This window comes from Somniosus microcephalus, chromosome 9 (assembly GCF_052327205.1).
Source record: "Somniosus microcephalus isolate GS21.2 chromosome 9, FLI_Smic_1.0, whole genome shotgun sequence".
In the NCBI taxonomy this organism is placed as follows: Eukaryota; Metazoa; Chordata; class Chondrichthyes; order Squaliformes; family Somniosidae; genus Somniosus; species Somniosus microcephalus.
This window is the reverse complement of record NC_140995.1, coordinates 202,250,025-202,264,626: the sequence shown is the minus strand read 5'-3', so window position 1 is coordinate 202,264,626 and position 14,602 is coordinate 202,250,025. Positions and strand designations below refer to the sequence as shown.

General features: G+C 44.7%; 1 protein-coding gene across 2 annotated transcripts in view; it reads left to right on the top strand.

Moving 5' to 3' along the window:
- The window catches only part of scml4 (Scm polycomb group protein like 4), a 262,549-nt gene that overhangs the window by 54,177 nt on the left and 193,770 nt on the right, over nt 1-14,602 (top strand). For both annotated transcript variants that reach the window (XM_085997762.1, XM_085997763.1), the window contains exon 6: nt 13,419-13,507. In XM_085997762.1, the coding sequence (XP_085853888.1) occupies nt 13,419-13,507 (89 nt within the window). The remainder of the gene's footprint in view (nt 1-13,418; nt 13,508-14,602) is intronic.

Below are 14,602 nucleotides of genomic sequence, written 5' to 3'. Positions count from 1 at the left end.
TTTTAAAAAAATTAATATTTAAAAAACTCTTCTCCAACACTAATTAACTTCTGAAGGAATGAGACTCCACACTTGTAAAATTCAATTTTCAGGGCTAGGAAGGTTGTTTGGCAGTAATTATGATGTGGAGATGCCGGTGTTGGACTGGGGTGGGCAAATGTTGGAAGTCACACAACACCAGGTTATAGTCCAACAGCTTTATTTGAAATCACAAGGGCCCAGTAATTCGGGTCCCAACGCGTGAGTACGCACGAGGTACTCACGCGTGGACCCGATGGAAGTGCCGGTTTCTTGCATGCACAGCGCATGCGCGGGAAAACAGCACTTCCGGTCCCCTGAAAGCAGGGGTTAAGAGGTGAAACGCGTGCGACATATGAGGCAGCGCGTGCGCGTTGAACTTCCGGTTTTTTGACAGGTTTGCCCGTGCGTGAAGGCCTCCACTTTTTACACATTAAAAAAGCAGACGTAAGGACTTCATTTTAAAAGGTAAGTGGTCAATTAATTAAAATTAGAACATTTTTTCCACAGGTTTATTATTTTTAAGTACTTTACAGTAAGGTAAGTGTATTTTTAGCTCTGATTATTTATGAAATTATTTTTTTCAAAAATTTAAATTATTGTTTAAAATGGTTATTTAATGTTATTTATAGTTGATTTAAATAGTGTGATGTTTTAAAAAAAATTATTTTAAGGTTATGTACTGTTTTGGGCGCCCGGAGTTTTCATGAGTTTGACAGGTCTTATGTCAACCTCATGAATGGACTTTTCCCTCCTCCGATTGGTTGCCCAGTGCTCACGTGATCCCAGCCGATGCATCGCACTAACTACGCCGCTGGATCACGCAAGCACAGCGCGCTGGGAGCTGGACCGGGCCACAGACAGGAAATCCACGCAGGCCCAGGCCTCAACTGTCGGCGCGCAATGTAAGTGTAGGTCGGGGGCTTGCACCTGCGGGAAGCCCCCGACACGAATTTCTGGGCCAAGCTTTCGGAGCGCTGCTCCTTCGTCAGGTGAAGTCCACCTGACAAAGGAGCAGCGCTCCGAAAGCTTGTGATTTCAAATAAAGCTGTTGGACTATAACCTGGTGTTGTGTGACTTCCGGCAGTAATTATGACTGATACCGGCGTTAAAAATTCACTTACACCTGAATGCACCAGCCTTAACATAACTCTTTCTGGCGTGTTTAGTGGGCAACTAGTAGGTAAGTACAGCAACGTCATGCCCTTACATTGATTTAAAGTGTGTATGTAGAAGGGGGGAAATTGTGGCTGCATCTGCAGAAGGAAGGAGAGTGGGGAAGTGTATCGTCACATTTGGGGAAAGAAAGGAGGGTGTGTGGCTGCGTTTTGAGAGTGACTGTTTGTTTAGATTCATTACATTCAGCAAAAAAAAAATAGTGGCCCTACCCCAGGCAATGAGCATCTGTGGTCTCTTCAACCATGTGGGGCATCACAGCGGAGCCCACTCCTATCCTCACCTACTGCTTGCACACACATATATATACGAAATCCAGCAGGAGTTACTGGACAGCAAGCAGCAGCGCTAGCAGGATTGCCTCTTTCCTAGCACAGGGGTGCTGAGGTCAACTGGAGAGAGCTCAGTTACCAAGCTGTGGTCCTTCAGAACTTGTGTGGTTCAAGTACCACTGTGATGAAATATTCCATTCATCACTCATCAGTATTTCTCTGCCTGTGACTGTGGTTGGTTTCAGTTTCATTTCCATTGTATTGTACTGTGTGTAGGGCTCCGCCCATACCTGGCTCCTATGTAAGCTGGCCCAGCCTGCAGCACATCCAGTACGGCAGACCTCTGGATGGAAGATACATGCTCCTCTGTGTGTTACCTTCTAAGTCAATAAAAGCCTTGTTTTGTTTCGCTAACATCGAGTCTCGGATTTATTGAGGCACATCAACCACCCTGGGCAATTCACTCACCGACTGAGCCAGTGGACACAAAGCATTTTATTACCCCCACACCCCCCCACTGAATCCCATCACTAAAATAGTTCCAGTGATGAGACTGCTCAGCAGAGGAGGCCCTTGGTAATGAGGTACAATTTGTACCTAACGCCAAGCACACAAATAAATAACAATTGGCATTGAGGTGCAAATTTACCAAAAGCAGAATCTTCACGAACCGCATAGTGTTTACAGGAATAAAGCTGTCAGGAAATGCGGTCAAGTGCAGGATGAAATAATATTCATGTGTTTGGATAGTTTAGCGCTCCAAGCCCAGAGCTTGGGTTAATGGGGATGCGTATTGGGGATTTGGGTACGGAGATCAGACTACCAGAATTTTCCATCCATTATTTTTAAGCTCTGTGCGCCCAGAGCACTAATTTGTAAAATCTACCCCATTGTACACTGTTACATTAGCCCTAACCTACTGGGAGCAATACAGTCACATTTGTGGGACTGCATACTGCATAAATCTCTGTGGCGGAGAAACTAGCAGCAGTGAACTGGAATGTGCCCCCTGTGCCTGATAACCCGGCTAACAAATTGTCATCTGGAGCAATCCACTTGAGGATGTATAATTTCTGTGAAACAGTGGTTTAAACATTAATAACACTAAACATAAAAATGTAACCTATTGACTTTTGAAATAGTCCTTCCCTCCCCTAGGTGTATTAATAATTAATAACCAGTTGATGATGATTACTCTATGTGGTGACCTCTGTGGCCTCTTATCTACCTCATTGTGCATTGTACTATAAGACCGCAAAGCTGATGCCTTCCAATTCGGTAACACAGGAGAGAGCCTCAACAACAGTCTATAAACCAGCGTAACACTAGACTGTTATGATCTTTGGAAGGGTCGGTATTTTTCGCAGAATTTTCTGACCCTCCCCTTTCGCCACCCCCCAACAATGGATCTGAGATAATGGCCCCGATATTCACGGGGCGGGTGCGAGTGAACACCCGCACGTGGAAAACCCGGCAAGGCCGGGGACGCGGAAGCCCTGCCGCATTTAACGGCGGGAGCTCGTTATAATTTTTTTTCTTCCCTTTCCCGCCCGGCTGCCAACCAAATTGACAGGCTTGGCCGGCTGCCGAGCCGGAAAACCAGCAGCAGGAGGCCACAGCCGGGGACCCTTGGGGACAGTCTCCAGCAATCAGGAGGCGGGTGGGAGGGAGCGAGAAATAATGGCTCACGGGAGTGAGGGAGCTAGAGATCAGTGCTTGGGGTGGGGAGTGGTCGTTGATCACGCACAGGGGGAGAGAGAGGACATGATTGACAGAAGGGTGGCTGAAGGCTTCCTTGAGGGGCCGGGGGAGCACTCCTGATCCTCCTGGCCCACAAGGAGTGCTGTAAAAGACACTTACTTTCTTGAGCCGACAGCTCCCGCCTCCCTTTTACTCCTGGTTTCCCTGAGCCCTGGGAAACCCGCGTGGCAACTATTACATTTAAACCGAGCTCCCAATTGCACTGTGGGAGCCAGATTTAAATATGTTAATGAAGCGTCCCGCCTCTCCACGGTGGGACACTCGCACGACGCGAAACCCGCCACCGTAAAAACAGCAACGGGTGCACACGCGGTGGGTTAGGGACATGTTCCCCGTTTAAAATTTTTAACCCCCCATGCCCATTGTGGAGGTGTTAAGTGTCGAGGCCAAAGTCTCACTGTTTAAGGATCACGCATAAGTAATGGCTACTGGGCGATGGAAGGGAAGGTGGTTGCCAGTCATGGAACTATTTCCCAGTGACAAAGTCAGTGATGTCAGGAGAGTAGGGAAGGAAAGTGGGGAGCACACAAGTGGTCATCATGTTACCCAACGCCATGCCGGCAGCTTTCCTCCCTTGTGATGCAATGTTTGGTGGGCTCAAAATTTTCAGACTGGCAATCTGGGTCAGAACTCACTCAGCTGAGGCAAATGCATTAGAATGACAGGTTAGCCCTGCACTGCAACTCAGTCTGCTGGGTGGGTGGGACTCAAATACCATTCGAGGCAGCAACAACAACAACTTGCATTTATATAGCGCCTTTAACATAATAAAACGTCCCAAGGCGCTTCACAGGAGCGATTATCAAACAACATTCCAGAGTTTAGGGCCAAGGCAGCTGAAAGCACGGTCGTCAGTAGTGGAGCGATTAAAATCAGGGATGCGCAAGGAGGAGCGCAGAGATCTCGGAGGGTTGTAGAACTGGAGGAAGTTACAGAGATAGGGAGGGGCGAGGCCCATGGAGGGATTTGAAAACAAGGATGTGAATTTAAAATTGAGGCGTTGTGGACCGGGAGCCAATGTAGGTCAGCGAGCACAGGGGTGATGGGTGAACGGGACTTGGTGCGAGTTAGGATACGGGCAGCAGAGTCTTGGGTGAGTTCAAGTTTATGGAGGGTGGAGGATAGGAGGCCGGCCACGAGAGCTAGAGGAACAAATGAATGGCTGAGGGTTTCAGAGGCAGAAGAGAATAATGGATTTATGCGTTTGAAGTTAGCGCTGTCAAGGACTTGGTTACAAATTGTAGAACTGTACCAGTGTAGATTTCTATGCAAGTCTTTTAAACTGGTGGCAGGTACATTTTTAAATTCAGCTTCAGTTGTATTTGCTATTGATTTGCCTTGAACTGTCTGAATGCAATAACAGCCTTAAAATAAACATTGAATAAGCGTCATTGTTCATTTATGGAATACAAATGTTTAAAGGAATGCTAGATAAGTACATGAGGGAGAAAGGAATTGAGAGCTTAAGCATAGAGCTTGGCGACAGAGTTGGGTGAATCACAATCGGAGTGGATCGCAAGCAGAGTGGAAGAATTTGGTGATAAGAATTCGGTGGAGAGGAGGAAGGCGGGGTTTCTCACGTCCAACTCAAAAGGAGGAGTGGAGCCACAGAACCCGAGGACTCTAAGGGATAGCAGCAGAATCTGAGGATTTTAAGTTCAAGAATCAGAGAGCCCGGAGGTGAGGGACTGCGAGCATCAGAGAGAGGTTAAAAACACCAAAAGTGACATTAGCACAAGGGAAGGAGCTGATTGGTGAGTAGCTGGTGAGTGTTTTTTTCCCCGGATCAGATCAGGGACAAGTCTTAAGTTTATTTCTGGTAAGTTTAGATAGTAGTCTAATAAATAGAGGCATTTAAAAAAAATTCCATGTTTTAGTGCTTAGTGCAAGTTAGTTTGGAAAAAAAACTTAAGTAGATATAAATAATCTAAACTAAGATATGGCAGAGCAGGTTGTGTATCTGAACTGCAGTATGTGGGAGTTTGTGGACAGCAAGACGGTCCCGAGCAAACACATCTGTAGTAGATGTCTCTGTCTCGAATCTCTCTGGCTCAGAGTCATTGAGCTGGAGTGCGAGTAGGAGACACTCCGACACATTAGGGAGGGGGAGCAGTGTCTGGACAGTTTGCTCCAGACTATAGTCACACCTCGTAGAGAGGTGCAGGTTCAGAATGTGGTTGGTATGACCAATAGTGTGCAGAGTAAGGGGAACCCAGGTGAGATAGAGAACGAGGATCTGCAGAAACTGATCCTATTCAATAGGTACAATGTACTTGCTACCTGTGAGGCTAAGGATAAAGACTGTCGGAAGGACAGCCAGAACGTGGACCAAGGCACCTTGGAGCAGGAGGCTGTCCAAAGGGGGGGAGGAGGAGGGGAAGCATAATGTGGTAGTTGTAGGGGATTCTATAATTAGGGGGACGGATAGCATCCTTTGTAAGCAAGATCAAGAGTCCCACATGGTATGTTGCCTACCTAATGCCATCTCAAACCGGCTTGAAAGGATATTGGAGAGGGAGGGGGAGGATCCAGTCGTTGTGGTCCATGTTGAGACCAACAACATAGGGAAGAGTAGGCAAGAGGTCCTGTTTGGGGAGTACCAGGAACTGGGAGCTTAATTAAAGAACAGGACCTCAAGGTTTATAATCTCTGGATTATTATCTGAGCCACATGCAAATTGGCGTAGGGATAAGCAGATTAGGGAGGTGAACTCGTGGCTGAAGGAGCGGTGTGGGAAAGAGGGGTTCCATTTCATAGGGCACTGGCACCAGTATTGGGACAGGAAGGAACTGTACCATTGGGATGGGCTCCACCTGAACCGGGCCGAGCGGGAAGAATAAATAGAGCGGTCACAAGGACTTTAAACTAGTAAATAGGGGGGAGGGCTCAGGTGGAAAATGTAATTATCAATAATAGTTCAAAAACAAACTATAGGTAAAGGGAAAACTAAAGATGTAAAGTGATTAAACCAGGAGAGAGAAATAAGAAACATGTGAGTAAAACATTAGCACTGAAGACAGGCTAGTGTGTGTGGCCCAAATGAGTGTTCTTTATACAAACACATGGAGTATAAGGAATAAATTGAATGAACTGCAGGCGCAAATTCAAATTGGAGGGTATGACACGGTAGCCATTACTGAGACATGGCTGCAAGACGGTCAGGTCTGGGAACTACATAAACCAGGCTATAAGGTCTACAGGAAAGATGGGGAAAATGACAGAGAGGGAGGAGTAGCCTCAGTGATTAAGGATGAAATCATTTCAATGATAAAAGAGGATATAAAGAGAGGTAAGCAGGCAGTGCAGACTTAATGGATAGAAATAAGAAATAGGAAAGGATTTAAGACTGTAGTGGGAGTTGTGTATAGGCCCCCGGGTAGCAGCTGTGAAGTGTTAGATTGTATAAATGCAGAGATTAGACAAGCATGCAGCAAAGGCAGAGTGATTCTAACTGGGGATGTTAACTTTCATATAGATTGGGATAAGCAGACAAGCACATGTCAGAAAGGTAGTGAATTTCTTGTGTTTCCGGGATAGTTTTCTGAAATAATAAGTCCTAGAACCAATAAGGGGGCATGCCATATTAAATTTAGTAATGAGTAATGAGCCAGGTTTAGTTAACAGCCTATCAGTGCGTGAACATTTATCTAATAGCAATCATAACATGATCAAGTTCAACGTAGTATTTGAAAGGGAGAAATGCGAAACAGCTCCCAAGATTCTAGATTTGGGTAAGGCCGACGTCAATGCAATGAGACAGATACTGTCCACAATAAACTGGACAAATCTGTTAATGAATAAAATGACAGAAGATCAGTGGGAGGTGTTCAAAAACTAATTTAATGTGATTAAGAACCAGTTTATACCCCTAAGGGGCAAGAGCTCTACTTGCTAAAAAGAAAACAGCCATGGACGACTAAAGAGGTAAGAGACAACAAAAAACTAAAAGAAAAAGCATACAAAAATGCAAACAATAGCACAGATCCTGGCAAATGGGAAAGATACAAAGAACAGCAAAGGGTCACAAAACAGATAGTGAGAGCTACAAAAAGGGAGTATGAAAAGAAACTTGCAAGGGATATCAAAATCAACACACACAATTTTTACAATTATATTAGGAAAAAGAGGGTGCTCAGGAGCAATGTGGGCTCCTTGAAAACTGATAACGGTGATATTGTCAATGATAAGGAAATGTCTGACATGTTGAATAATTACTTTGTGTCAGTATTTACAGTAGAGGAAGAGAATAGCATGCCAGAAATCCCAAGGAAACTAATATTGAATCAGGGACAGGGACTCAACAAAATTAACGTAAGCAAAATAACAGTAATGAAGAAAATAATGGCACTAAAGAATCCCCAGGGACCAGATGGTTTCCATCCCAGGGTTTTAAAGGAAGTAGGTGAGCACATTGCAGATTCCCTAACTATAATCTTCCAAAGTTCTTTCAATTCAGAAACAGTTCCTTCTAGATTAGAAAATTGCGCATGTCACTCTGGTATTTAAGAATGGTGAGAGAGGGAAACCAGGGAATTATAGACCAGTTAGCCTCACATCTGTTGTTGGGAAATTACTAGAGTCTATAATTAAGGATAGGATGACTGAAAAACTTGAAAATTTTCAGCTGAGCAGAGAGAGCCAGCATGGATTTGTTAAAGATAGGTCATGAAGAGGTGACTAAAGTAGTGGACAGGGAATTTTACTTTTATTCGTTCCTGGGCTGTGGGCATCGCTGGCAAGGCCAGCATTTATTGCCCATCCCTAATTGCCCTTGAGAAGGTGGTGGTGACCTGCTTTCTTGAACCACTGCAGTCCGTGTGGTGAAGGTACTCCCACAGTGCTGTTAGGGAGTGAGTTCCAGGAGTTTGATCCAGCGACGATGAAGGAACAGCGATATATTTCCAAGTCAGGATGGTGTGTAACTTGGAGGGGAACTTGCATGTGATGGTGTTCCCATGCGTCTCCTGCCCTTGTCCTTTTAGGTGGTAGAGGTTGCAGGTTTGGGAGGTGCTGTCGAAGAAGCCTTGGCAAGTTGCTGCAGTGCATTTTGTAGATGGTACACACTGCAGCCATGGTGCACTGGTGATGGAGGGAGTGAATGTTTAAGATGGTGGATGGGGTGCCAATCAAGCGGGCTGCTTTGTCCTGGATGGTGTTGAGCTTCTTGAGTGTTGTTGATGCTGCACTCATCCAGGCAAGTGGAGACTATTCCATCACACTCCTTACTTGTGCCTTGTAGATGGTGGAAAGGCTTTGGAGAGTCAGGCGGTGAGACACTCGCCACAGAATACCCAGCCTCTAACCTGCTCTTGTAGCCATGGTATTTATGTGGCTGGTCCAGTTGAGTTCCTGGTCAATGGTAACCCCCAGGATGTTGATGGTGGGGGATTCGGCGATGGTAATGCCGTTGAATGTCAAGGGGCAGTGGTTAGACTCTCTTGTTGGAGATGGTCATTGCCTGGCACTTGTGTGGCACGAATGGCAGTTGCCACTTATCAGTCCAAGCCTGAATGTTCTCCAGGTCTTGCTGCATTCGGGCATGGACTGCTTCAGTATCTGGGGAGTTGCGAATATAACTGAAAACTGCAATCATCAGCGAACATCCCCACTTCTGACCTTATGATGGAGGGAAGGTCATTGATGAAGCAGCTGAAGATGGTTGGGCCTAGGACACTGCCCTGAGGAACTCCTGCACCGCTGTCCCGGGGTTGAGATGATTGACTTCCAACAACCACACCCATCTTCCTTTGTGCTAGGTTTGACTCCAGCCAGTGGAGAGTTTTCCCCCTGATTCCCATTGACTTCAATTTTACTAGGGCTCCTTGATGCCACACTCGGTCAAATGCTGCCTTGATGTCAAGGGCAGTCACTCTCACCTCACCTCTGGAATTCAGCTCTGTAGATGTTATTTATATAGACTTCCAGAAGGCATTTGATAAAGCCCCTCATAAGAGAGTATTAACTAAGGTTGAAGGCTATGGAATTGAAGGCAAATTATTGACCTGGTTAGGAAATTGGCTGAGTGGCAGGAGACAGCGAGTAGGGATAATGGGCAGGTACTCTAATTGGCAGGAAACAGGAATGGTAGCATAGTGGTTATTTTACTGGACTAGTAATCCAGAGGTCTGGACTTGTGATCCCACCGTGGCAGCTGGGGAATTTAAATTCAGTTAATTAAATAATTCTGGAATAAAAAGCTAGTATCAGTAATGGCGACCATGAAACTACCAGATTGTCATAAAAACCCATCTGGTTAACTAATGTCCTTTAGAGAAGGAAATCTGCTGTCCTTACCTGGTCTGGCCTATATGTGACTCCAGACTCTCAGCAATGTGGTTGACTCTTAACTGCCCTCTGAAATGGCCCAGCAAGCCACTCAATTGTATCAAACCGCTACAAGGAAGTATCACCACACGGACTGCAGCGGTTCAAGAAGGCAGCTCATCATCACCATCTCAAGGGCAAGTAGGGATGGGCAATAAATGCTGGAGTTGCCATCAATGCCCATATCCCGTGAACGAATAAAAAAAAGAATGTGACTAGTGGTGTCCCGCAGGGATCTGGGTTGGTGCCTCAACTATTCACTGGATTTATTAATGACTTAGATGATGGGATAGAAAGCCACATATCCAAAGATGACACAAAGATAGGCAGCATTGTAGGCAGTGTAGATGAAAGCTAAAATTACTGAGCGATATTGATAGATTAAGTAAATTGGCAAAACTGTGGCAAATGGATTTCAATGTAGGCAAATGTGAGGTCATCCACTTTGGACCTAAAAAGGATAGAACAGGGTACTTTCTGAATGGTGAAAATCTAAAAACAGTGGAGGTCCAAAGAGACTTGGGGATCCAGGTACATAGATCATTAAAATGTCATGGACAGGTACAGAAAATAATCAAAAAGGCTAATAGAATGCTGGCCTTTATATCCAGAGGACTAAAATGCAAAGGGGTAGAAGTTATGCTACAGCTACACAAAGCCCTGGTTAGACCACACCTGGAGTACTGTGAGCAATTCTGGGCACCGCACCTTAGGAAGGATATGTTGGCCTTGGAGGGAGTGCAGCGTAGGTTTACCAGAATGATACCCGGACTCCATGGGTTAAATTATGAGGAGAGATTACACAAACTTGAGTTGTATTCTCTGGAATTTAGAAGATTAAGGGGTGATTTGATCGAAGTTTTCAGGATATTAAGGGGAACAGATAGGGTAGATAGAGAGAAACTATTTCCACTGGTTGGGGAGTCTAGGACTAGGGGGCATAGTCAAAAAAGTAGAGTTGGACCTTCCAGTAGTGAAATTAGGAAATACTTCTACATACCAAGGGTGGTAGAAGTTTGGAACTCTCTTCCGCAAATGGCAATTGATGTTGGATCAATTATTAATGTTAAATCTAAGACTGATAGATTTTTTGTTAACCAAAGGTGTTAAGCGATATGGGGCAAAGGCGGGTATATGGGGTTAGGTCACAGATCAGTCATGATCTCATTGAATGGCGGAACAGGCTCGAGGGGCTAAATGGCCTACTCCTGTTCCTATGTTCCTAGAAGGATATGGTGATAGGGTGAGATGAAGTAAGATTGGAGGAAGGAGCATAAACACCCGCATGGACCAGTTGGGCCGAATGGCCTGTTTCTGTAATTTACTGCAAAAGTGTATTGAGGATGTTGGTTAACAGTGACGTGTTGACCATTTTTGCATCAGCCACTCCCAGCAGTCAGACCATTAACTCACGGGCTGAAGCGACCTGGTTGCCAAGTACCTCTAATAAGCTCTGAGTTCACTTTTTGGGTTTACAGTTTCACTATACAAAATGCACCGAGGAAACCTTAACTTTGATAACAACAGCAGGCTGATCATTTGAAGTTTTTTAAAATTCGTTTTATGGGATGTGGGCATCGCTGGCAAGGCCAGCATTTATTGCCTACCCCTAGTTGCCCTTGAGAAGGTGGCGGTGAGCCGCCTTCTTGAACTGCTGCAGTCCATGTGGTGAAAAAACAGTGCTGTTAGGGAGGGAGCTCCAGGAGTTTGACCCAGCGACGATGAAGGATCCACAATATACTTCTAAGTCAGGATGGTGTGTGACTTGGAGGGGAACTTGGAGGTGGTGGTGTTCCCATGCGCCTGCTGCTCTTGTCCTTCTAGGTGGAAGAGGTCGCAGGTTTGGGAGGTGCTGCCGAAGAAGCCTTGGCAAGTTGCTGCAGTGCATCTTGTAGATGGTACACACTGCAGCCACAGTGCGCCGGTGGTGGAGGGAGTGAATGTTTAAGGTGGTGGATGGGGTGCCAATCAAATGGGCTGCTTTGTCCTGGATGGTGTCGAGCTTCTTGAGTGTTGTTGGAGCTGCACTCATCCAGGCAAGTGGAGAGTATTCCATCACACTCCTTACTTGTGCCTTGTAGACGGTGGAAAGGCTTTGATGAGTCAGGAGGTGAGACACTCGCCGTAGAATACCCAGCCTCTGACCTGCTCTTGTTGTCACAGTATTTATGTGGCTGGTCCAGTTAAGTTTCTGGTCAATGGTGACCCCCAGGATGTTCATTCAATTATGTTTTTATGTCACCTATTTTTAAGAATTCTAACTCTCTGTTTTCACTAAAATGTGACTCATTATGAAAATATGTTATTCGCCCTCTTTATGGTTCTAGGCATGAATAATACAACATCATTTGATAATAGTTTTGATTGTGTGTTTTTATGAAGATATTAGAGGTACTTCAGTTAATTCTATGATTGTTTTTGGATCGTTCTGTTTTAAGATTGATATTATCGGGCTGTAGCATTGAGGAATTACCGAGAGTTGAAGGGAGACGAGCTGATCGATGTACGTGGTTTAGCTCCACTCCTTAATTTGGTGGTGGAAGGGAAGGTGGCCAAAAGGATATGGGAACAGGACTGGCACCTGGGATTAGGATTACTGCTCGTGTGGAGCATAAATACCAATGCTGACTGCTTAGGCCTCTTTTCATGTTGTAATTCTATGCAATCTGGAAGGAGGCTTGCTTGTGAGATCATGATCTCTCATTCTACTGCTTACTGATCGCAATCTCACAGTCTTTTGGACTGTGCTGGCAAATCCCGGCATCTCCCTTGTTTTTAGCTTGCGGGAGAGTAAGAGAACACCATGGAGGCTGGGTTAATCGAGCAGTGATGGTCCCCTATAAAAATTACAGGCTTTATAGTTCTAATAGAGGGCTTTGGCTACCACAAGGGATGACTTGGAAAGCTCCACTTCCATAGCTGTCTCTTGCCTACAGTCACAAATTCCATAGCCAGGCAAGTTGAGAAGAGAGAATGAGAATTACAGAAAAAGAGAAAACGAAGAGAAGGACACAGCAGAGATAGAGTGTGAGATGAATAATTTAATGTTACTTCACTCCGGTGGTGAACACAACTTGCCACTTCTAACTATGTTTATATTGTTTCCGGGAGTCATAGCCTCAAAGATTTTATCCAGTGTGGTTAGCTCTGCACCTGTGACTGAAGGTTAATGGCTGTATCTCATCTGATATTTATTCAGCTTACCTATACTACTGGGCTCAATATCTCTTACCAGCCAGTTCTCTTGCTGATGCCAATCAGAAGGAATGATGAAAAGCTAGAGCGACGATGAAGGATCCGCGATATACTTCTAAGTCAGGATGGTGTGTGACTTGGAGGTGGTGACACGTTAAATAGTTTTTGGAGCTGAAGGTTGCTGTTCAGGACTGGGAAACGATGCCACTGTGCGCTTTCGGAAACAGAAGCGCCCATTGACTGAACCACTCGGCGACTTCTCTTCTGTCGATAGACTGTAACTGCTCCAGGGCAGGGAAAACTTTTCCTCAGAGCTGAGAGAAATAATAATCATATTGTGGGAAGGGTTGAGGCATTATTCCTCTTTTAAGAAAATACTTCTTAAAAAAAAAAAATGACAGGCCCATGGAATTAAAGTAAAAAATGACAGGCCCATGGAATTAAAGTATGTTGCAAATTTAGTGACAATTCCTTCTGTTTCACTTTTAAAAAGATGAATCAGGCACTCTAAACTTATTTCATGTGGTGTGAAAGTGCAAGTGCAATTTTAAAACAGATCTGTACTGAAATAATGTCATAATGATTCAGTACATAAAGCTCTATAAATTTCCCTTCTTATTTTGATCCTTGTTTTGTAGACCTAATGCTTATCAATATTTCTGTGTATTCAAGGGTTTAGACTGAATGTTTCCTATTGGCCGATGTTTCTTCTGAAAACACTGAGTGGAGCAGAGATGGCACCAGCAAGAATTTTTCTAAAGGTATTGCTTTATACATTTTCACCAAGCAGATATTATTCCACACTGAGCCATGTCATTTAAGTGGTCCAGTGACAGTATGTTACAGTGCACTGGGTCACCATCTCATTGCTGTTTGTGGGACCTTGCTGTGCGCAAATTGGCGGCCGCGTTTCTTACATTTCAACAGTGACTACGCTTCAAACCTACTTCAGTGGTTGTAAAGCACTTTGGGACGTTGTGAGGTTTTGAAAGACATGGTATAAATTCAAGTTAGTTCTTTCTCAACAGCTATGGCATGGTGTGGGCACATGCTTGGGATTCACCATATGGGAAGTTCTCAGTCTTGGCTAGGTCGTTGGGTGGGATAGTTGCAGAGGTAAAGGTGCATTCTCTTAAGCAGGGGTGACAGAAATTTAGAGGGCAAGTGACCTGAGATTATCCTCTTGAGCCTCCTAACAGCTGGTTACACAGAAATTCTGTTTTAAAACAGGCTTTAAGTGCCAGCATTATAATCCGTACCTAATCACGCTGGACAGGGTAGGGGACTGACACAGTCAATTCACTACTAACTTCTTCAGTAGTGTTATTTTAGTTTTTTTGTCATTTTTAGAATAATCTGCTATACTTTCTTGCCCCTCCCTGTGATCGTTAGATTTGTGCTGTCCTGATCAGCAAGGAGTGTGAAATGAGTCAGCCTGCGGACAGCTAAACAGACCGCACCAATGTCATTCTTTAGCTGACGTTAACAGAAGACATATTTAAGCAGGCTGGGGCAGGGGAGAGAGGAGTAATTTGTCATTTTAACAGGCTAGCAATTAAACTGTGCTTAAATAGTATACTGGAAAAAGCTTCTGTTTCAGCATCCACACTGTTCAGAAGGACAATGTCCTCAGGAAAGTGTTCGGCAAATCTGCATTTAATTTACTTGCAAAGAAATAACAGTGATGTCAATTGCATCAAAACACATGACATTACCATGAAAATGATGGTTCTCTCCTTTGCTAAACAACAGAGAGGTTTAGCAGAGACAACGTCATCAAGACAGATCAGTGCTCTTTAAACCCTTCAACCACAGCACTACTGAAGAAGGTGTCCACTATCATACTGGATAGTGCA